Raw genomic sequence first — 23669 nt, 5'->3', positions numbered from 1 at the left:
ATTTACCTCTATTTGCGCAGCCAATTCATCCACCTTATTACAAATGCTCCTCGCATTAAGACACAAAGCCTTCAGGCTTGTTTTTTTAATGCTCTTAGACCTATTAGAATTATTATTTACTGTGGCCACGTTTGATTTAAACCGTTGATTTCTCTGACTGCCACTTTTGTTTTTCTCCTTCCTATCTTTTGCTTTTATCCTTGTTTCCCTTTCCTCTGTCTCCCTGCTCAGGTTCCCAACCCCCTTCCATTTTAGTTTAAACCCTCCCCCACAGCACTGGCAAACAAACCCCCTAGGACATCGGTTCCAGCCCTGCCCAGGTGCAGACCGTCCAGTTTGAACTGGTCCCACCTCCCCCAGAACCGGTTCCAATGTCCCAGGAACTTGAATCCCTCCCCCTGGCACCATTCCTCTAGCCACGTATTCATCTGAAGTATCCTTCTATTTCTACTCTGACTAGCATGTGGCACTGGTAGCAATCCTGAGATTACTACCTTTGAGGTCCTGTTTTTTAATTTACCTCCTAACTCCCTATATTCCGCTTTTAGGACCTCATCCCGCTTTTTACCTATATCGTTGGTGCCTATATGCACCACGACAACTGGCTGTTCATCCTCCCCTTCCAAGATGTTCTGCAGCCGCTCGGAGACATCCTTGACCCTTGCGCCAGGGAGGCAACACACCATCCTGGAGTCTCGTTTGCGGCCGCAGAAACGCCTATCTATTCCCCTTACAATTGAATCCCCTATTACTATAGCTCTACCACTCTTTTTCCTCCCATTCTGTGCAGCAGAGCCACCCCTGGTGCCAGGAAGTTGGCTGCTGCTACCTTCCTCTGATAAACCATCCCCCCAACAGTACTCAAAGTGGTGTATCTGTTGGAGAGGGGGATGGCCACAGGGGACCCCTGCACTACCTGCCTGCGCCTAGTACTCTGCCTGTTGGTCACCCGTTCCCTTTCTTCCTGTCCAACCTCTAGCTGTGGTGTGTCCAACTCCCTAAACATGCTATTCATGATGTCCCGAGCATCGTGAACGCTCCAGTATGCATCCAATTGCAGCTCCAGTGCCGCAATGCGGTCTGTCAGTAGCTGCAGTTGGGTGCACTACCTGCACACGTGGTTGTCAGGGACACAGGAAGTGTCCCTGAGTTCCCACATATCGCAGGAGGAGCAGATCACAGGGCCGGGCTGTCCTGCCATGATTTACCCTTTAATTAATTGAATTTAAATTAAATCAATCAATCCCACTAATTACACTACAGTTAAATAGTTTACCAACAGTGCCCGCTATACCAGAGAGACCTTAGAAACTATAAACCAGAGTTAAAGTTTAAAAAGGAGAGAAATACTCACCAACCAATCACTTACCTGCTTCCTGCTGACGTCACACTTTGATTACTTTTTACCTCTCTCCCCTGCTGCTGAGTTGGTAAGCCTCGTTCGCTGCCGGTTATAAGCTCCGCCTCGCACTGCAAGTCTCACCCAGGTCCGATGCTCTGGTCGGGCCTCGTTCGCTGCCGGTTATAAGCTCCGCCTCGCGCTGCAAGTCTCACCCAGGTCCGATGCTCTGGTCGGGCCTCGTTCGCTGCCGGTTATAAGCTCCGCCTCGCGCTGCAAGTCTCACCCAGGTCCGATGCTCTGGTCGGGCCTCGTTCGCTGCCGGTTATAAGCTCCGCCTCGCACTGCAAGTCTCACCCAGGTCTGATGCTCTGGTCGGGCCTCGTTCGCTGCTGGTTATAAGCTCCGCCTCGCGCTGCAAGTCTCACCCAGGTCCAATGCTCTGGTCGGGCCTCGTTCGCTGCTGGTTATAAACTCCGCCTCGCGCTGCAAGTCTCACCCAGGTCCGATGCTCTGGTCGGGCCTCGTTCGCTGCCGGTTATAAGCTCCGCCTCGCACTGCAAGTCTCACCCAGGTCCGATGCTCTGGTCGGGCCTCGTTCGCTGCCGGTTATAAGCTCCGCCTCGTGCTGCAAGTCTCACCCAGGTCCGATGCTCTGGTCGGGCCTCGTTCGCTGCCGGTTATAAGCTCCGCCTCGCACTGCAAGTCTCACCCAGGTCTGATGCTCTGGTCGGGCCTCGTTCGCTGCCGGTTATAAGCTCCGCCTCGCGCTGCAAGTCTCACCCAGGTCCAATGCTCTGGTCGGGCCTCGTTCGCTGCCGGTTATAAACTCCGCCTCGCGCTGCAAGTCTCACCCAGGTCCGATGCTCTGGTCGGGCCTCGTTCGCTGCCGGTTATAAGCTCCGCCTCGCACTGCAAGTCTCACCCAGGTCTGATGCTCTGGTCGGGCCTCGTTCGCTGCTGGTTATAAGCTCCGCCTCGCGCTGCAAGTCTCACCCAGGTCCAATGCTCTGGTCGGGCCTCGTTCGCTGCTGGTTATAAGCTCCGCCTTGCGCTGCAAGTCTCACCCAGGTCCGATGCTATATATAATGATATATAATGCTAACTAGTCTTTATAATATTTAAGCAGGTCATTGGTGGTGCCCACATCAAGCTAGAATTACAACACGCACCTTTCCTTTAAGCCTTAATACAAAATAGAAAGACTTGCATTGCACGACCTCAGGATGTAACAAAGCGCTTTACAACCAATGAAGTACTTTTGAAGTGTAGTCACTTTTGTAATGTAGGAAACACAGCAGCCAATTTGCGCACAGCAAACAGCAATGTGAAAATGACCCGATAATCTGTTTCAGTGATGTTAGTTGGGAGATAATTATTGACCAGGGCACTGGAGAGAACTCCCCTGCTCTTCATCGAAATGGTGCCGCGGGATCTTTTACGTCCACCTGAGAGAGCAGACGGGGCCTCGGTTTAACGTCTCATCCGAAAGACGGCACCTCCGACAGTTTTAAAAATTCCACACATTATACATACTCCATGAAACAGATACAAGGAAATTAGTAAATTTAAGGCAATCTGACCTCAAAGTGGGGGGGAGGAAGGGCGTTCTGGTAAAGTTTCTAAATTGCAAGAATATATCCCTCTCAATAGATTTACAGCTTTATAACTCGGGTAACCAAAATTCTGTATTTGCAGCGGTTATATATTAAACAACAACAACTTGTATTTATATAGCGCCTTTAACGTAGTAAAACATCCCAAGGTGCTGCACAGGAGTATTTTAAGACAAAGCAAATTTGACACCGATCCACATAAGGAGAAATTAGGGCAGGTGACCAAAAGCTTGGTCAAAGAGGTAGGTTTTAAGGAGCATCTTAAAAGAGGTAGTGAGGCGGAGAGGTTTAGGCAGGGAATTCCAGCGCTCAGGGCCGAGGCAACAGAAGGCACGGCCACCAAAGGTTCAGCGATTATATACAGGGATGCTCAAGAGGGCAGAATTAGAGGAGCGCAGATATCTCGGGGGGTTGTGGGGCTGAAGGAGGTTACAGAGATAGGGAGGGCCGAGGCAATGGAGGGATTTGAAAACAAGGATGAGAATTTTGAAATCGAGGTGCTGCTTAACCGGGAGCCAACGTAGGTCAGCGAGCACAGCGGGTGATGGGCGAACGGGACTTGGTGCGAGTTTTGGATGACCTCAAGTTTACGTAGGGTGGAAAGTGGGAGGCCAGCCAGCCAGCCGACTATAGTAATTTATTAACACTGATCGTTCTCAGAATTTATGCCGCTTTGTTCTCAATTTATAAAAGGTACATTCCGAAGCAGTTCCTGTTAATGTGTATTGACTCTTTCACAACAATTTACAAACTAATATAGGGCAGAGGACAGCTGGTTTAAACACTGGTGTGCGCAGGTTGGTAACAGTAATGAAAATTCCACAGCCAATCGTGACAGAAATTTCCAAACACCAGCCAAGTTAACCACGGTATCGTGAACTTGGCTTGTGATAATGGGAGTAAATCATTTCCCATCTTCAGCCTCTGCTATCCACAAGGCATTTATTACCTCAGTTTAAATCTCCCCAGCGTTTCTAACATTTGGGTAAGTCACCTCCCATTTTAGAAGGTAATCTCAACCACTTGATTTAGCTCAAATTAGTTCAATGAGTTACTCCCCGCAGCTTTGGTGAAATGAGTAAAAACTCCTCCCCCGCGAAGAACTCTTGTGTATTCTTTTCAACTTGAGGTCTTCTGCGCTCTAGTTCTTAACTCTTCACTTCGGGTTTTCAATGAAAAAAAACCATTCACCAGTAGCCTTCCGGCAATGCCACCATTGCTCCAGCATCTGGCAGATGCCCACTCGTAATCGGTGGGTGACTCATCAGCCAATTCAATTCCTTGTTGCCACTTCACCCGCAGGACACGTCAAAGTCAGAAAATAAAAAGGTGACACAGAATCTGGGAAGGGAGGTTGGAAAACCCGTTAACAACAACAACACTTATCTCATTGAAACTTATAAAATTCTAACAGGACTAGACAGACTAGATGCAGGAAGGATGTTCCCGATGGTCGGGGAGTCCAGAACCAGGGGTCACAGTCTAAAGATAAGGGGTAAGCCATTTAGGACAGAGATGAGGAGGAATTTCTTCACCCAGAGAGTGGTGAACCTGTGGAATTCTCTACCACAGAAGGCAGTTGAAGCCAATTCATTAAATATATTCAAGAAGGAGTTAGATATATTTCTTAAGGCTAAAGGGATCAAGGGATATGGGGAGAAGGCGGGGACAGGGTACTGAATTTGGATGATCAGCCATGATCTCATTGAATGGCGGAGCAGGCTCGAGGGGCTGAATGGCCTGCTCCTGCTCCTATCTTCTATGTTTCTATGCCGTAGCACTCTCGGGATTCTTCAGCTTTTACAGCTTCTGTCGGAAGTGTTAGCCGTGGCTCAGTGGGCAGCACCCTTGCCTCTGCGGCAAAAGGTCGCGGGTTCAAAGTCCCGGCTCCCATGACTTGAAGGCAAAAATCCAGTGCAGTGCTGAGGGAGTGCTGCACTGTCGGAGGTGCCGCCTTTCAGATGAGACGTTAAACCGAGAACCAGTCTGCTCTCTCAGGTGGACGTAAAAGATCCCGCGGCCACTATTTCAAAGAAGAGCTGCTGCATTTCCTACATTACAACAGTGACTACACTTCAAAAAGTACTTCATGGGCTGTAAAACGCTTTGGCTATATAAATGCAAATTTTGCTTTTCACTGTATAAACCACACAACACACAGATTATTGCTATAAAATTCATCACAGTAAAATATATTTTGATGAGTAGAGGAAGATTCTTCTATTTGTGGACCCGCCTAAGTAGATTTGAAGACATCAGATGTGAAATTTCAACTTGCGAGTATATGAAAAATCGAGAGTCCAATAACCTACTTCCTGTAAATGTATAGTAGCTGCAGTCTCGCGAGGTTGATTCCTGAGATGAAAGGGTTAACTTATGAGGAAAGGTTGGGCCTATACTCATTGGAGTTTAGAAGAATGAGGTGTGATCTTATTGAAACATATAAGACACTGTGGGGGCTCGACAAGGTAGATGCAGAGAAGATGGTTCCCCTCATGGGGGGAATCTAGAGCTAGGGGGCATAATTTTAGAATAAGGGGGCGCCCATTTAAGACTGAGAGGAGGAGGAATTTCTTCTCTCAGAGGGTTGTAAATCTGTGGAATTCTCTGCCCCAGAGAGCTGTGGAGGCTGGGTCATTGAATATATTTAAGGTGGAGTTATGGATTATGGGGAGTGATGGGTTATGGGGAGCGGGCAGGGAAATGGAGCTGAGCCCAAGATCAGATCAGCCATGATCTCATTAAATGGTGGAGCAGGCTCGAGGGGCCGAATGGCTGACTCCTGCTCCTATTTCTTATGTTCTTACTGTCTTTCCAGCTTCTTCCCACTAGAGGGCAGAGCACACACACACACAGCCACAATTCATAACTTGAGAACATAAGAAATAGGAGCAGGAGTCGGCCATACGGCCCCTCAAGCCTGCTCCGCCATTCAATAAGATCATGGCTGATCTTCCAGCCCAACTCCACTTTTCCGCCCGATCCCCGTATCCCGTGATTCCCTTAGAGTCCAAAAATCTATCGATCGCAGGCTTGAATATACTCAACGACTCAGCATGCACAGCCCTCTGGGGTAGAGAATTCCAAAGATTCACAACCCTCTGAGTGAAGAAATTCCTCATCTCAGTCCTTAATGGCCGAACCCTTATCCTGAGACTCTGCCCACTCGTTCTAGTCTCTCCAGCCAGGGGAAACAGCTCAGCTTCTACCCTGTCAATCCCACTCAGAATCTTATTCATTTCAATGAGATTAACTCCAGAGTATAATCCCATTCTGCTCAATCTCTCCTCATAGGACATTTTCCTATTGACTTGCCATGCAGGATGAGAAATAAATAATAGGAGCAACCAGGCAGCTGGTATTATTGGAGAGCCAGTGCACTATTCAACGGCAGTATATGTTGGCAGGTGGGTAACGAAAGACACCTTCAAAGTCCCACCCTGCGGAGTGCCCAGTTTGACCTCGACTGCAAACTGTAGGAAGGATCTGGACGGAGGCTGGTCACTTGACCGCATGAGGCCAGAGCATACGACCAACAAAGCAAACTGCAGAAGTCACCTCAGACCAAAGTAATGCACGTCTCGGCACCAAAGCGGTGCTGGGAACAAGTAGCACACCTGTCTTGGCGCGTGCCAGGAAGAAAAATGGCGTTTTCATATCTTCAAAAGCACACGAGCAGGTAGAGCAGTCATCATTTGGCAAATGATGCTTATTGAAGACAGTGGCATCATAATGTGCATTAGATACTCAGAAGCAAATCCAACACTCCACAAATGGGCACTCCAATCGGTTAAGTTAAACAATTGTCGATTCCTGTAGTTCCACCTGATGGGCCAAGAGGGAACCAATTTACTACGGCCATTTTTAAATTTTTGTACGGATTTTAGGTCATGGGTTTTAACCGTCATTCCAGATAATTAAATCTTCAACTTAAAAGTAAAAATTACAGAAATTCAGTGAAAAATATTTGAAGGCATTCCAAGGTCAAATGGAAATAATGGCTTAACAGGTAGCCAAGAAAAACGTCAAGTAAAATTCCAAGAGCTTTAAAATGAATGTTATCACCACTACACCCAGCTAAAAAATGAAAACGCATCTTAATTATTAACTTATGAAAGGTTTTTTTTGTTGCATATTTTCTCTCCTTTTTAACCCTTCTCTCAAGGCATTGGGGTAGATTTTCATCATCAGTGCCTGGGCGTAAAGCAACACCTGGGGCTGGATTTTGCCAATGGGGAGCTTTTGGAGGCGGGACTCCCACTTGCCGAGTTTTAGTCCCGCCTCCATCGACTTCTGGCCAACACACGCTATTTTCCCTTGATTGACCTGGTTAAGCCCGCCCAGCGGGCTCAGCAGGCCAATTAAGGGGAAGCCAGTTACAGAGCACGTCAGCGTATGACGTTTCATCTGTCAAAATTTTTGACAGATGAATTGTCATCGACAGCTCTGTGAAGCTGTCAAACACTGACATTCTCTGTAGTTTGATGAATACAAGACCTCATCAAACCTCTTTCTTTAGCAGAAATTAGATGATTGTCGCATTGGAGAATGCAGCGGCCATCTGTCATCTCTGCCGCGGAGGTGCGAGACTCTCCGCATCCCCAACGATTGAAGCCTGCAGGAAAAAACAAAGGTAAGTAAACTTTTTCTAACACTTTGCACTTACCTCAGATACTCTCCCCTCCACACTTGCACCCATCACTTACCTTCACAGCGCACTTTTGAACCCGTCCGACCCCCGCAGACCCACTGCTCGCCTCGGTGACCCTGGTGGGGTTCGGAGCCTTCGGGAAGCCTGCACTTGTGTGGGTAAAATGGGGATAATCCTCTTATCTGCCTGTTAACTACCGTTCAAGGAGACGGGACTCGGTGCGGGTTGGCTACCCGCCTCCTGACAAGATGGCACGGAGGTGGGTTGGGGGCGGGATGGGCACCCGGCCCCAGATTCTGCCATTTTCCCGGCAGTCCCGCCTCCCCAGGGCCGGCAAGATCGCGCCCACAGTCACAGCGCAGAGAGGAAAATCAAGTGACACAGACCGCACAGCGGTAACCAAGTCCGTCTGATATTCCTCTCTGTGCTGCGTCCAAACAATGCTTTATGCCCAGGCACTAAAAGACATAAAGCAACCCCGTTAACTCCTGTTAAGGTACAGTTTCATAATCAGTCAGCCTTAGTGGTTCCATGGATTAGTGGTTCATTCTTCATGCATGAACTTAGCCCAGAACTGTCCTGACTTTGTCGTCAAGGGCCGCTTAGTTGCATACGACGGAGCTTTGTGAAGCACACAAAGTGTAAATCCATGTTTGCATTCATTTACAAGTATCTCAATAGATCTTAGCATTGTGATTTAAGACTTATCCACCAACGAGGCAAACCTCCAGACCCACAGCATTCACATAGGGCTAACCAGCAAATAAAACATTTCAGTGCAAACAGAACAAAGTTGCCTGAACATCATAGGCTGGATTACCAGGGTTCAGGGAGTCATAGAAACACAGAAGATAGGAGCAGGAGTAGGCCATTCAGCCCCTCGAGCCTGCTCCACCATTCAATGCGATCATGGCTGATCATCCAAATTCAGTAGCCGGTCCCTGCTTTCTCCCCATACCCCTTGATCCCTTTAGCCTTAAGAAATATATCCAACTCCTTCTTGAATATATTTAATGAACTGGCCTCCACCGCCTTCTGTGGTAGAGAGTTCCACAGGTTCACCACTCTCTGGGTGAAGAAATTCCTCCTCATTTCTGTCCTAAATGGCATACCCTTTATCCTTAGACTGTGTCCCCTGGTTCTGGACTCCCCGGCCATCGGGAACATCCTTCCTGCATCTAGTCTGTCCAGTCCTGTCAGAATTTTATAAGTTTCAATGAGATCACCTCTCATTCTTCTAAACTCCAGCGAGTACAAGCCTAATCGACCCAATCTCTCCTCATACGTCATTCCTGCCATCCCAGGTATCAGCCTGGTGAATCTTCACACATTTCCTCGATGGGGCATAATGTGGACAGTCATGACTAAGACCAGCACCTTTTGAGTGCTGAATGCCTTTTGGAACTTACGTGTTATATTAACTGCCAAAAATGGATTTTTCAAGCGCTAGTCATAGTGAAGAGAATCCACACATGCAGGCGTTCCAGCGGAGGGTCACTGGATAGCCATCGGGAGCAGGAAACCCAAGCAGATTTTCCCTGACCGATACCAGACGCACTGAAGTCAACTGCACCAGTCCTACCCCCGCCCTAGCTGAAATCAACCCGCACAGGCCTTCGACCAGCTGAACCATTGCAAGAGCCATAATCTGTTCATTAAAAAAAAAAATTAAATATTTGAAATGTAAACGACAACAGTACAGCTGGAGGGATTACTGACCAGGTGTCGAAACACCCATATATGCAGCTATCAGCCTAAGGTAGGAGACGCTGTTGCTTTATCTGTGCAGATTACTTCATTTGTTGTGTGTGTCAGTGAACTCCCTGGCACGAAATTAAATCATGGACACAGCAATCGCTGACTGACAAAAATAATTCAATTTTTAAATAGAGATGAACAGGAATGAGGGGGAGGAGGAAATAGTACACTCCTTGAATTATAGTTGCAGTAAATAAAGAGGGGCCCTGATGGAGAGACCGAATTCCTCCTGGCAACGTCATTCCAAGGTTCTCTTTGTCTTGCCAAAGCTATTTACTTTTGCACCACATTCTCTGATCAGGAGAGCACTGTCTACACACAGCAAAAAGTAGAATTACACACAGGTCAAAGAAATACTGTGGCCGTGAAGATTAAACCACGGTTCATTACTAACTCATTCCACATTCAATACATTTGCCTGCCCAGGAGCTCTGAATCAGAGCTACCCCCATTAAATCACCATTTTACATGCAGAACTAGATTCAAAGCTTTCTCACAATGCACAAAGCTCTTTGACTCTGAATGCACGTGTCTCATCAGCAATTTGGTGGTCGTAAATGACCAATTATCTTTTAGCTGCACATAGCCTCAATATTCCCAAAGGTCAACGTTTGAAAAAAAGTTATAATTAAAAGTCAAGATTTGGTTTCACAACAAAAAGACTGCAGCATTACAGCGGCGAAGACTGTTTCACGACCTCTTTTTAAATGCAGCTCACAGCTTCTGTTGCTCAGTAAATGCAGCTTAGCTTCGATCTACTTTTTACAGCTGATTTTGAAACAAGTTTTCAGTCGTGCACAGAAGGCAGAGGAGCTTTGTGCGTTTGTATTTAAGAGAAATCACCATATTATTGGCGGGAACATTTCACGAAAGCAGAGACAGAACGCAAAGAAATATGAAGGTTCAATAAGATTCATTACCTGTTGACTTGGCAATAAGTGGACCTGGTATATTGAAAATAACAAAATATTACCGCTATGCTTAAAAGATCGTGGCCAATAATCCTAAATGTTGACATTCTGCCCAGGCAGGGACCAGCTTTGTCTTGTCCTCCTTACCCCCACTATCATGACAAGACTGGAATAACCTGGAGTGAAGTAACTATATAGTTATGGCTTGTTAAACACAATGGTGGTTAAATTCAGGAGTGCCCATTTTTGGGTGCCCCCTTCCCTCTGGCGCAGGGTTAATATCCTGTGCACAAATGGTGAGGTCTGGGGCGAGCCGAATATTGGGCCTCGGACCTCATTACAATTGAGATGGCGCTACGGGAGGAGGCAGCGCAAGTTAAGTGCTCCACGTTTGGGCCGCGCACAGGTAAGTGGTTGGACTCGGGATCGCGGAGGTCAGGGAGGGATGGCGTGCCTCAGAGTCGGGATCGCGGGCTTTGGGGCCGGGAGAGAGGGAGGGGAGGAAGGAGGGGAGGGAATGGGAGGGGGGAAGGGAGGAACGAGGGAAGGGGGGGAGGGAACGGTTGAAGGGAGGGAAGGGGGAGGGAGGGAAGGGAGAGGGGGGATAGGGAGAGGGGAGTGGGGGGTGAAGGGAGGGGGAAGGGAAGGGAGGGGGGAGGGAAGGGAGGGAGGAGGGAGGGGGTGGGAGGGAAGGGAGAGGGGAGTGGGAGGTGAAGGGAGAGGGGAGGGAGGGAAGGGAGAGGGGAGTGGGGGTGAAGGAAGAGGGGAGGGGAGAGGGAAGGGAAGGGAAGGAAGGGGGAGGGGTGGCGGGAGGGAGGGCCAGGAGGGGAGGGAGGATGGGAGGGAGGAAGGGATCTCTAGGACCGAGAGCGGCAGCGATCAGGATGGTGATTGCGGTAAGTACTTACTTTTTATTTATTTATGCGATGTTTAGGGTTGGTTTTCCCTGAGGCGCCAGCGTTGGCTGCATCAGGGTAAACCACTGTTGGAGAGGCAACCTGAAGCAGACGTTGGGCTCCTTATTTGGTTGAGCAAAGGGTCTACCGGTCTAGGTGTGGTGCAGTCTGACCAGAATTGGACACGGATTATGAAAGGGTTTGATAGGGTAGACATAGAGAAGATGGTTTCCCTTGTGGGGGGACCAGAACTAGGGGCCATAAATATAAGATAGTCAGTAATGAATCTAATAGGCAATTCAGGAGAAAGGTGGAGGGGGGAGGGGTGGAAGTCAGAAGTTTTATTAAATCGTTAGTTCTCAAGTAACAGTGAGTCCTGCTGATGGGCCGGGGGTTTAGTAGCAGTTCTTTTAGGTCAAGGAACAGCAACAAAAAGAGGGAAAAACCTTTCATTTTGCTTCACAGAAAATCACCATCTTTGGGTCAAAAGGACAATGAACAACTTGGCACCTGTAATACTTGACAGAAATCATCATTCACCCACACCTGGATACGATGGCACCCAGCTATTAGTCCAATGGATGACTGATAACAAGGAACGTGCAAATCACATTCAGAGAACATTTATGAGAATCTGTTTTGTCAAACAGAGACACTTGTATAAAAGCAGGCACTGAACGGGAAAAGCAGACAGATGGAAATTCATGTCAACTAGACAAGCCTTGCTTCTCGCCTCCAATATACATCACCGTTGTTCCAAGGCATGAATTAATGATGATTTTTGGCCATTTAACAGCCAGGCTGAGATTTACGACATCAGAACTGGGTTGCCACTTAAACAAAGTGACCTTCAGCAGCCATTACTTACCCCTTCCTTAGCCAAGTTGTCTGAGGCACCTCTTGGTTCAGCTCTGCTATCAGACCTAATTTAAACACAACAGAACAACCTGATCAATTTTTTTCAGTGATCCATGCAGCCACGTTCTTAAAAATACATATCTTTGACAGTTTCTATTGTACCGCCGATATAAAGTTACAAATTTACGTTGAATTCTGATGCACAATGTCCGTAGACTGGGATGCAAAATAGGTTACAAAGAAGGAATGAATTTGCATTTATGTAACAAGTTATTATGTCCTCCAGACACCTCAACGCATCTCACAATTAATTAATTACTTTTCAAAGGCAGTAACTGTTGTTTTGTAGGTGAACACAGAATTTCAGAGCAACGTCCTATAAACAGAAAACGAGATGAAATGACCAGTTAATCTGTTTTTTTTTTGGTTGTGTTGGTTGATGGACAAATACTGGCCTGAATACGGAGAGAACTTTCTTCTTTTCTTTCAAAAGTGCCATGGGATCTTTTACATCCACCTGAAGAGGCAGATAGGTCCTTGGTTTAACGTCTCATCTGAAAGACGGCACCACTGACACTGCACACCCTCTTTACAGTGAGGAGGAGGCCACGGTGACGAGGAGGACGGAGCGGCTGAGGGACATCGTGCTCCCACTGCCACTGGATGCCAAAGAATTGACTTTCTGAACACAGTGCTGTAAGAATAGCTGACGTGTCCCGACGGGGAGTAAGCATTCCATTGTACTAATTACATATGGCAAATAAAATTGAATTGAATTGAATTGAATAGTGCACTGAAGTGTCAGTCCAGATTGCATTGATGAGACCTTGCTGTGTGCACATTGGCTGCCATGTTTGCCTACTTAACAACAGGACTATCAAGAGCCAGTGAGAAATCTGGACTGTCCAGAAGCCCAGTCAAATGAACTGCATACATGCTGATCAAGTTAGCTGAAGTCAATCCAAATCACTGGTAGCTTTAATCGCCTCTGAGTCAGAAGGTTGTGGGTTCAAGTCCCACTCCAGAGACTTGTGCACAAAAATACAGGCTGACACTCCCAGTGCAGTGCTGAGGGAGTGCTGCACTGTCGGAGGTGCCGTCTTTCGGATGAGACGTTAAACCGAGGCCCCGTCTGCTCTCTCAGGTGGACGTAAAAGATCCCATGGCACAATTCTAAGAAGAGCAGTGGAGTTCTCCCAGTGTTCTGGCCAATATTTATCCCTCAACCATCAATTAAAAAAAAAACAGATTATCTGGTAATTATCATATTGCTGTTTGTGGGATCTTTCTGTGCGCAAAATTGGCTGCTGCTTTTCCTACATTACAACAGTGACTGCACTTCAAAAGTACTTCATTGGCTGTAAAGCGCTTTGGGACGTCCTGAGGTCGTGAGAGGCGCTATAGAAAAAGTTCTTTCTTTTCACCGAGTACATGTTTGTTCAGGTTAGCTGAAGTCAAGACACATAGAGGTGAAAATTAACGAGTAAGAAGCATGCCCATTTTTGCACTGCTCAAGCGCAAAACCTAAATGATTTATAAGTTACTTGTATCTGTTTAATTTTTTTTTAATTGTACAGATGCCAGGCATACTCCACTGAGAAACAGTTGGATTGTTAGATTCAGAATGCTTGAGAGATGATAAGGTCAGCAGGATGTTGCAACTACATTATGGCACTATCCCATACAGAAGCAACTTGCAGCAAGGTCAAGCTAGCAGAGACAGAACAGAGATACTTTGTGAAACTCGATGGTTTCGGACAAAGAGATTCTACTTGGAACAGTATGGTCCTGAATTGTAACGTGTAGTATCTCATTATCCTTGGCCCTTCTTATTATATAAAGTGATAAGGCTCAAGGGCCTAGAAATTCACTATGGCCCCGCCAGCTGGCTAACGGCCAAAAGTTAGCGCTGGGCGCGGAGCCATGTGCGACCGTCAAATATTCACTTTTCGCGCCCCAAGTCGGAACCGGGCGCTATTCCAGGGTGTGCCCGCCACCGCTTGGGGCACTGAAACTGAATATCAGCGCTCTAAGTGCCGCTGCGCCACCCGATGCGGTGCGGCAGGCTGCGGTACTGCAGGCCTCCTCCTTCTCTTAAGGTGGAGGTGCCTGCAACGGGGAGATCGCCGCTGGATTGTGCCGGCAAATGAGCCCAGCACCACGGAGAAGTGCCGGGCTCGTGGAAAGCAGCCGGCAATGCCGCGGGGGGGGGGGGTGGAGGAGGCCGGGGAAGGAGGTGCGGGCAGGCGGCCGCCGAAAAAGCGGCCGGCCGCACCTCCACCTTAAAGCGCCCCAGTAGCGCAGCAGTACAGCCCCGTTTTTCAATCGCTGTTTGCGGCCGCTGCAGAAGAGGCGGCTGCAACTAAATATGGGGTTTGGGCCGGAAGCGGGGCGGAACCGGGGCACTGCGCACACCGATGACGTCATCGGTGTCGGCGCAGTGCTACCGGCTTCCGCCGCCATTACCGCAGCGCTGAATATCAGCGCACCCTCTTACACTGGCGCAGAAACCCTATTTGGGCAGTAACTGGGCGCAAAGCCCACTGAATTTCTAGGCCAAGGACTTGGATCAGAATGAATACTGGGGGATTATGCTTATTTAGTGGTCACTGCACTTGAGCAAGAAAGTCATTTGTTCTGTGAAGCACGTTGAGGTGAAAATATAAATGCAAGCTTTATTGTCAAGACTGGCATGGCAACTGTCGTTGGACAGCTAGATCAGTCTTTACAGTATCACTGCCACTGCCAGATGTACCCTAGCTACTATAGAAGCTGGCAATTGAGCTCTCAAGTGAGCGATTGACTGTAATGTAATCTCACAGTTCAGATGGTGCGAGCAAACAGCTCCACTCTGTGGAGTTTCGAAGAATGAGAGGTGATCTCATTGAAACATATAAGATACTGAGGGGGCGCGACAAGGTAGATGCAGAGAAGATGTTTCCCCTCATGGGGGAGAATCTAGAACTCGGGGGCATAGTTTCAGAATAAGGTGTTGCCCATTTAAAACTGAGATGAGGAGGAATTTCTTCTCTCAGAGGGTCATAAATCTGTGGAATTCTCTGCCCCAGAGAGCTGTGGAGGCTGGGTCATTAAATACATTCAAGGTGGAGATAGACAGATGTTTGAACAATAAGGGAGTGATGGGTTATGGGGAGCGGGCAGGGAAATGGAGCTGAGCCCAAGATCAGATCAGCCATGATCTCATTAAATGGCGGAGCAGGCTCGAGGGGCCAAATGGCCGACTCCTGCTCCTATTTCTTATGTTCTTATGTATCCAGCATCCACAGTATTTTGCTATTGTCCACTTTGTATCTCATAGTTTGAGATGACCTGCAACTTTCTGTATGTTGCTACAGAGGTTGATCCTCCATCTTTGCTCGTGCAGTAAGAAATAGAGTGTGGTTGTTTCCAGCTGTAAGAGCTATGTTCTCTGCTACATATGTATAATTAAACAGTTGAGTTTGGTTCCTGAAGTCTGGCTTATCTCAGTTTCTGACCTTACCACTCGGATATCACAACAACATTGCTTTTTAAAAAAATATATATAAACATATCCACATCAAAGAGTAAAATTGTTACTTGTGTGTTTGTGAACTTCGCTTTTGACAGAATCTTCTTTCTAGTTCATTTCTTTTCACAAACACATACACAGCCAAAAGGAGCAGAGGTGCCACTAGGAGGAAGAACACCAACAGTCCATCCCGAAGGGTAGTGTCCTTATCTGGAAAGAAGAAAAAATATACTTTTGTCAAAGACTGTAAACATTACTCTTGAGAGCAATTCGCTGGCACCCTTAAGTAGTTATAGAGTTGCACTGGCAGAGGCCTAGACGTAAAGAAACTTTAAGAGAAAGACTAAGAGCAACAGATAAACACTTTACAATCTGCAGTCATCATATTATACACTTAATACCGGCACGGCAAGAGAGCCCCAGGTGGGCAGAGGAAACGTTTCAAGGACACCCTCAAAGCCTCCTTGAAAAAGTGCAACATCCCCCACCGACATCTGGACATCCCTGGCCCAAGACCGCACAAAGTGGAGGAGAAGCATCCGGGAAGGCGCCGAACACCTCAAGTCTCTTCGCCGAGAGCAAGCGGAAGCCAAGCGCAGGCAGCGCAAGGAACGCACGTCAACCCAAGCACCCCACTCACCCACCCGCCCCTTCAACCACCGTCTGCCCCATCGGTGACAGAGACTGTAGGTCCCGCATTGGACTCATCAGTCACCTGAGAACTCATTTTTAATGTGGAAGCAAGTCATCCTCGGTTCCGAGGGACTGCCTAAGAAGAAGAAGATAAACTTAGTCAAGTAACTGCACTGGCTTTCATTTAAGATCTACATTTATATATCAAAAATCTTGTGTATGCATGGATTTTCTGTTATTGCGCCTTTTTATGTCAACATTTAACTTGGAGACTATCTACGCAGTTACAATGGTAATTCCCATCGATAAACAGGTCCCAGAGATGCCAAGTTTGTAGGCTGTGGCTACTAGGTGATATTGTAGCTTTACTGTGAGGAGTGCCACGGGGAAACTACGAGTGATCATTAATGGTACACTCAAATCTCCTCATTGCAGTCTTAAAAAAAAAAACACAAGTACAGGAAACTCATTTTTATCCGGCACCGACGGGACCGGCGTGCTGCTGGTTGATCAAAAAGTCCGGATTACAGAGAGGAATACTTACTAAGGTACGAGAGCCCCGTACACGGCCACAGATCCAGGCGTCCCTGTTGCATGGCAACAGGTGCAGGAACCCTGGTTACACAGGCACAGATCCAGGAACCCCGGTTACATGGTCACTAATATGAAGTAAAACTTACCTGAACCTACTCCTGAATTTTGCCGGTTAAGAGAGATTTCCGGTTATTTAGGTGCCGGTAAAAAGAAAGTTTCCTGTAAAGTGATTTTTAAATCTGAGCTTTGAGAGGTTGAAGTTTGATCTCCCTTGGGGGGTTTCCAATGAGGCAAAAGATTGCATTTTGAAAAATAAACATTTTCAGAATGTGGGTGCCACTGGCAAGGCCGGTATTTATTGACTGTCCCCAGTTGCCCTGCGAAGATGGTGGTGGGCCTTTTTCTTGAACTGCTGTGATGAAGGTAGATCCACAGTGCTGTTTGGGAGGGTGTTCTAGGATTTTGACCCAGCAACGATGAAGGAACGACGATAAATGTCCATGTCAGGATGGTGTGGGACTTGGAGGGGAACTTGGAGGTGGTGGTGTTCCCCTGCACCTGCTGCCCTTGTCCTTCTAGGTGGTGGAGGCCGTTGGTTTGGGAGGAGCTGCCGAAGAAGCCTTGGCGAGTTGCTGCAGTGCATCTTGTAGATGGTACACACTGCAGCCACTGTGTGCCGGTGGGTAGATGTTTAAGCAAGTGGAGGAGGTACTGATCAAGTAGACCATTTGCTTTTATTAAGCTTTTAATATGAACACACATTCTTTTTAAGTAGTTTTAATATTGTCACAAACAAACACTTTTTAAGCCTCATCTGTGTCTGAAAAAAAAAAGGTCTGCTAGCAAAGTAGCTTTCACTTACCATCGTAGGTTGGTCCACTGTCAATGCTTCCTCCATAGCCAGAGTTTGCACAATCTGGGGACGCCCAGCCTCTGTCGCAGTGACAGTTCTTGTTACTGTTACACACCTAAAAACCGACATGCAACTTGGGTCAAACCGATTAACACTTAACCCTGCTGCAACTGCATTTCCTTCCTACATCGAAGGCATGCAAGGTCAGCATTGAACTATACTGAGATTTCCCAAAACTAAGATACTCGGGCCCAGAAATTCGTCCCGGGCGGGGGCGCAAAGCGGGTGGTATCGGATCGGCCGCCCGTTATACGCAGCGCCCGATATTCAGTTCCACTGCAGTCAACGGGCGGCTGATCCAATACCGCCCGCTTTTGCACCACCGCCCAAGACGAATTTCTAGGCTTTGATATTATATTAGAAAAAATTGTCAAGAGTCCGTGCACAGGTGTGTGAATTGGTGTTAATCCTAGTGCTTTATGCCATGCTGGTGACTGGATCGATTTTAATTTAGCAGTCATGTCGTTTTCATTTCATTCATAGACTGGTGTTAGATTAACCGTTTCAGATGTTACTCCAGTGAATTAACCACGTTTATCATCATCCCCTCTTAGCACATGATGGGAACATTTCCTTTCTATTCCCCCATTATCTTTCCCAAGGGGGAAAAAAAAACCAAGTTTGATAATTGTGCAGAACTTGGTCACTTTTGTGGCTCCATTTGTCAATCCATTGGGAACAGAATTGGAAATACTCAAAAACTTCTCACTTCTAGCCCCTTACCGGCATCAGAAAAGAGAGATTTAAGGTGGATTTAAATCCATCTCCTTGAAATTAAAAGGGCACATGGGGTGCTCATTTTTTCAGGAGTGTGAAAGCCCCCTTGTTATTGAGATGGAGGTTAACCCTTTCACTGGAACAGTTGCAGTGCTACAGAAATTAGCAGTGATTTCTTAACTCATTCTGGTTAAGTCCTTGAAAATGTCTTTGCTTGTCACTGATTATTTTCTCAAGCGTGCTCGGCAGGCAATTCTGCCAGTTCTCAAAAGTTAAACTCAGTTTTGAGTTGGGCACAGCACCGTATCTTTTTTACCCAGAGAGTGGAACTCGCTACCACAGGGAGCAGTTGAGACGAATAGCATAGATGCATTTAAGGGTAAGCTAGATAAGTACATGAGGGAGAAAGGAATAGAAGGTTCTGCTGATAGGGTTAGAAGTAGAGTGGGAGGAGGCTCGTGTGGAGCATAAACACCGGCTTAGACCAATTGGACCCAATGGCCTGTTTCTGTGTTGTACATTCTACGTATTCTGACCAAAGTGGGGGGGGGAAAGATTTAAACCACTTTTAATAAACATCAATGAGTGATCTCCAAGTTGTAAATTAATCTTGCAGTAATGAGTCTGCTACTGCCTGGTAAACATTCCATGCAGCGGTTAATCCTTCTACCTTAGTGAAATTTATTGGCAGTCATGTAGTTTTCATTTCATTCATAGAATGCCACACAGATGGAAAACCTGGTATAAGACAGAAGTAAAGGCAGCAGTGCTGACAGAACCGAAGTCTAGGTTCAAGCTAAAATAAAAACTGAAAATGCTGGAAATACTCAGCGGGTCAGGCAGCATCTGTGGAGAGAGAAACAGAGTTAACGTTTCAGGTCGATGACCCTTCGTCAGAACTCTTGCTCATCGACCTGGAACGTTAACTCTTGTCTCTTTCTCCACAGATGCTGCCTGACCTGCTGAGCGTTTCCAGCATTTTCTGTTTTTATTTCAGATTTCTAGCATCCGCAGTATTTTGCCTTTGTATCCAGGTTCAAGCTGTCTGGAGCACAGCTTGTTCAAAATACAAGTATCAGTTCGGCAATGGGTCAGTTGTTCATTCTGGACAAGGGAACACCTTAAAAATAAAGTTCAGAAAGGAACAGACAACAGTATAACATTCAGGTCGACTTTCAGCAGAGGAAGGACTCAAATAGCAGTTATTAAAAGGATATATCCATGTTTTTATTTTAATTACTACTATACACAAGAACTCTTACTTACCCCATGGCTATTGCATTTCATCTGTACATCACAGTCGTACTTTAGGATAGTGGCATCCACACATCTGAAATCCATGCAGATCTAAAACACATCAAAATAATGGGAAACAGCTGAGAATGCAACGCATGTTGGTCTTTACTAGACTTGGATTCATTAATAATGTCAGTTTGGGAAAAGCTGAATTCTTACAATTCTGTGTATTATAGAATGTGGGGATTACTGTAATTTGGTGAAATATTATTTGCCGTTCTGGTAAAACTGGACTATTTCTTTAAGTTAGAGGTGTTATAGACCTATATTCAAGTTCTATCCTTGGCCCCCTCCTATTTCTCATCTACATGTTGCCCCTTGGCGACATCATTCAAAAACACAGCGTCACTTTCCACATGTACGCCGATGACACCCAGCTCTACCTCACTACCACTTCTCTCGACCCCTCCACAGTCTCTAGATTGTCGGCCTGCTTGTCCGACATCCCTTTCTGGATTTTCTCCAATTAAATATCGGGAAGACCGAAGTCATTGTTTTCGATCCCCACCACAAACTCCGTTCCCTAGCCATCCCTCTCCCTAACATTTGTCTGAGGCTGAACCACACTGTTTGCAACCCTGGTGTCATCTTTGACCCTGAAATGAGCTTCCGACCACATATCCACAGCATAAGTAAGACCACCTATTTCCACCTCCATAACATCGCCCGTCTCCGCCCCTGCCTCAGCTCATCCGCTACTGAAATCCTCATCCATGCCTTTGTTACCTCTAGACTTGACTATTCCAGCGCACTCCTGGCTGGCCTCCCATATTCTACCCTACGTAAACTTGAGGTCATCCAAAACTCGGCTGCCCATGTCCTAACTCACACCAAGTCCCATTCACCCATCACCCCTGTGCTCACTGACCTACACGGGCTCCCGGTTAATCAACGCCTCGATTTCAAAATTCTCATCCTTGTTTTCAAATCCCTCCCTGGTCTCGCCTCTCCCTATCTCTGTAATCTCCTCCAGCCCCACAACCCCCTGAGATATCTGCGCTGCTCTAATTCTACCCTCTTGAGAATCCCTGATTATAATCGCTCAATCATTGGTGGCCGTGCCGCTGTTGCCTAGACCCTAAGCTCTGGAATTCCCTCCCTAAACCTCTCCGCCTCTCTTTCCTCCTTTAAGACGCTCCTTAAAACCTACCTCTTGACCAAGCTTTTGATCACCTGCCCTAATTTCTCCTTATGTGGCTCGGTGTCAAATTTGTTTTGTCTTTTAATACTCCAGTGCAGCGCCTTGGGACATTTTACTACATTAAAGGCGCTATATAAATACAAGTTGTTGTTGTTCTGTATGTTAGTGGTTTTCAACATTTTTAGTGTGGAAGAACCCCCCGCCAATACTGACCTGCCCTGGAAGACCTCTGACCTTGCTTCCATAAGACAATACAAGCAAGTCAAAAGTAAACTGTGTTATTGTTGTAAAAAGCAGATTTTATTAGTATACAGCAACAGAAATAATGTGCTAGTAAGTCAAAAAGCCCACAAAAAAATTAAGAAACCACAGAAACGTTTGATTTAGGGAACACTGTGAACAACCGGAGGGGCTAGGAATCCTAATTTGAGAACAAATGCTCTCGGTAAGTCCAAGTCCTGCAGAGCGGACGTGTCCTTTGTGTACTTGCTAAATTGCATAATTACAATCTTGCAGGTTCCGCGGGCACAGAATCTACCTCCCGAGTGATTTCCGGAGCATGGGGTTCCTTGCGTTAAACTTTGTCGACTGCTGTTTTTGAACACACAAGATCAGCCGCTGCATCTCGACCTGTATCGACTGTTATCAGGTCAGTATCAATGGAATTCTCCTATCATGCTTCACTTTCTGGGTACTTCTAGTGGACAATGCAGTAATAAATTCAAGCTTCAACACTAGGTCACCGACAATTGATTCGAGACACAGAGATGACTCATGGGGCTGGATTTTCATTGAGGAGGCGAGACTACAGCTTTCGGGGTTGTAGTCCCGCCTCCATCGAGTTGTAGCCAACCCACGCGATTTTGACTTGATTTACCTTGTTGAGCCCGCCCAGCGGGCTCAGCAGGCCAATTAAGGCCCACCCGGCAACAGCTGACGTCACAGATTGATATTTCATCTGTCAAGACTTTTTGACAGATGAAATATCATAGTTCGACAGCTGTTTGAAGCTGTCAAACACTGACAATCTGTACTCCAAGTTAATTCCTTCCTCTCAGGATGATTTAGAGATCTCCCCGGAACAGAAAGCAGAGGCTGCAATTTTTGACAGATCGCGGCCATTCTGCTTTCTGTGCCGGTGAGATGAGGGACTCCCGAGACCTGAAGGAAGGAAGGCTGGAAAGGTAAGTACATGTAAGTAAAACTTCTTTAAACAGTTTACACACACCAAACACACTTACTTTTGCACTCATGCACCCATCACTCACCGGAACACTGGACATCTCGACCCCTCCAAGCCCTTCATCCCGACGGCCCGCCTCGCCAACTTGGCGTGGTTTGGAGCCGTCGGGAATCCCACATTTCACCAATGAAAATAGGGATTAGACTAAAAACTGCCTGTTAACTACCTGTTAACAGGCAGTTAATTGGCACTAATCCCCTTCCCGCCTCGGGGAGGCGGGTCCCAGTGCGGGTCGGGTATCCGCCTCCTTTGAAACTGGCATGGAGGCGGGTTGGGAGCGGGATGGGTTCGTGCCCCCCCCGATTTCGGGATTTTAACCCCCCACACACCTCCAATCCCGCCTCCACGGCCAAATGAAAATCCTGCCCGTGGTATGCAAAGTGTTCAGTTGCTGATGTTTAACTCCGGCACTTTTGCAACGTTGTGTGTTGTCAACAACAGGACTGAAGCACTCCCGACAACACCACCAAGCATGCCCATGACCAACATTCCCTCTAATCTTTAACTGGCCCATTCAAATTTTCGTGCATGCGTAGGTTATTTCCATTTAAACGCTGGTGAGCTGCCTGCACAAGACCTCCAGACCATTGTGTTGCCGCAGAGTTTAACGGGAGCGTTGCCCATGACCCAACTTTTCATGGGTCCACTGAGTGGAGGTTGGAGGCATGAAAAATAAGTGCCTTCCTCCTTCTGACATTCTGATAGGGGTGGGACGCTGAAGGCACATGAGAATAGTAGATAGCTCACTCCAGGATCGCCCGTTTTCATTAGAACACTCTTCTCCTCCAGTCCCAGCAGTAAACTTGAAGGGGGAGAAATTGGGTGGAGCAGCAAACGGGGCGCCAAGCTCGCCTGAGCGCCAGATTTAGCGCTGCGATCGAAGCAGCAGCGATCGCCGGAAATTCAGCTTGAGCGCCCCAAGAGGGACGGGGGCGAGGCTCGAGGCGCTCCGCGTCCCTCTTAGGGCGCTGAAACTGAATATCGCAGTGCAACGTGCCACAGCGCCACACGCTGCGGCACGGTGCGCTGCGGTACTGCAGGCCTTCCTCCTATTCTTAAGGGGGAGGGGCCTGCACCAGCGCGATGAGCGATCGCGAGTGCCAGCAAAAGAGCCCGGCACCAAGAAGAAGTGCCGGGCTCTCGGAAAACAGCCAGTAATGCCGCGGGAGGAGAACAGGAGGCCGGGGCCGGAGGTGCTGGCAGGCGGCCGCCGAAAAAAACGGCCGCCCCGCACCTCCACCTTAATTTGCGCCACTGCCGCCACAGGTAGGCCCCGTGAACCGGGCGCAATTAGCGAGCGGCGCTACAGAGGCGGTCGCTGCCAAATATCGCGATCGGAGCGGTAGCAGGGCGCTGCGCACACCGATGACGTCATCAGTGGCGGCGCAGCGCAACAGGCTAACGCCGCCATTAGCGCCCCAGCTAAATATTGCGGGAGGCGTGGCCAGTGGCGCTAAATCCACTGAGTGCCCTCTTTAGGCGCTAACTGGTGGCGCAGCCCACCGAATTTCTCCCCCGAAGTGTCTTAGGATATATACGAGCCTACATGCAGCAAGCTTCAAATGTGCCATTTATTATACACTTAAAGCTTACTGGAGCTCAGTCATCTTACTGATGTTAAAATATCCAGTGAACCCATCCAATATCTCATT

At 47.5% G+C, this 23669-nt stretch overlaps 1 protein-coding gene across 3 annotated transcripts in view; it reads right to left on the bottom strand.

Moving 5' to 3' along the window:
- The window catches only part of LOC147097984 (disintegrin and metalloproteinase domain-containing protein 9-like), a 141373-nt gene that overhangs the window by 12612 nt on the left and 105092 nt on the right, over positions 1-23669 (bottom strand). For 2 of the 3 annotated variants that reach the window (XM_085971177.1, XM_085971179.1), the window contains 5 exons: positions 19604-19684; positions 17570-17675; positions 15609-15750; positions 12040-12094; positions 10285-10308 (listed from right to left, as the gene is read on the bottom strand). In XM_085971177.1, the coding sequence (XP_085827303.1) occupies positions 10285-10308; positions 12040-12094; positions 15609-15750; positions 17570-17675; positions 19604-19684 (408 nt within the window). The remainder of the gene's footprint in view (positions 1-10284; positions 10309-12039; positions 12095-15608; positions 15751-17569; positions 17676-19603; positions 19685-23669) is intronic. The other variant, XM_085971178.1, reaches the window with a different exon arrangement.

This window comes from Somniosus microcephalus, chromosome 30 (genome assembly GCF_052327205.1).
Source record: "Somniosus microcephalus isolate GS21.2 chromosome 30, FLI_Smic_1.0, whole genome shotgun sequence".
Lineage (NCBI taxonomy): Eukaryota > Metazoa > Chordata > Chondrichthyes > Squaliformes > Somniosidae > Somniosus > Somniosus microcephalus.
This window is presented reverse-complemented; position numbering and strand designations above follow the sequence as displayed.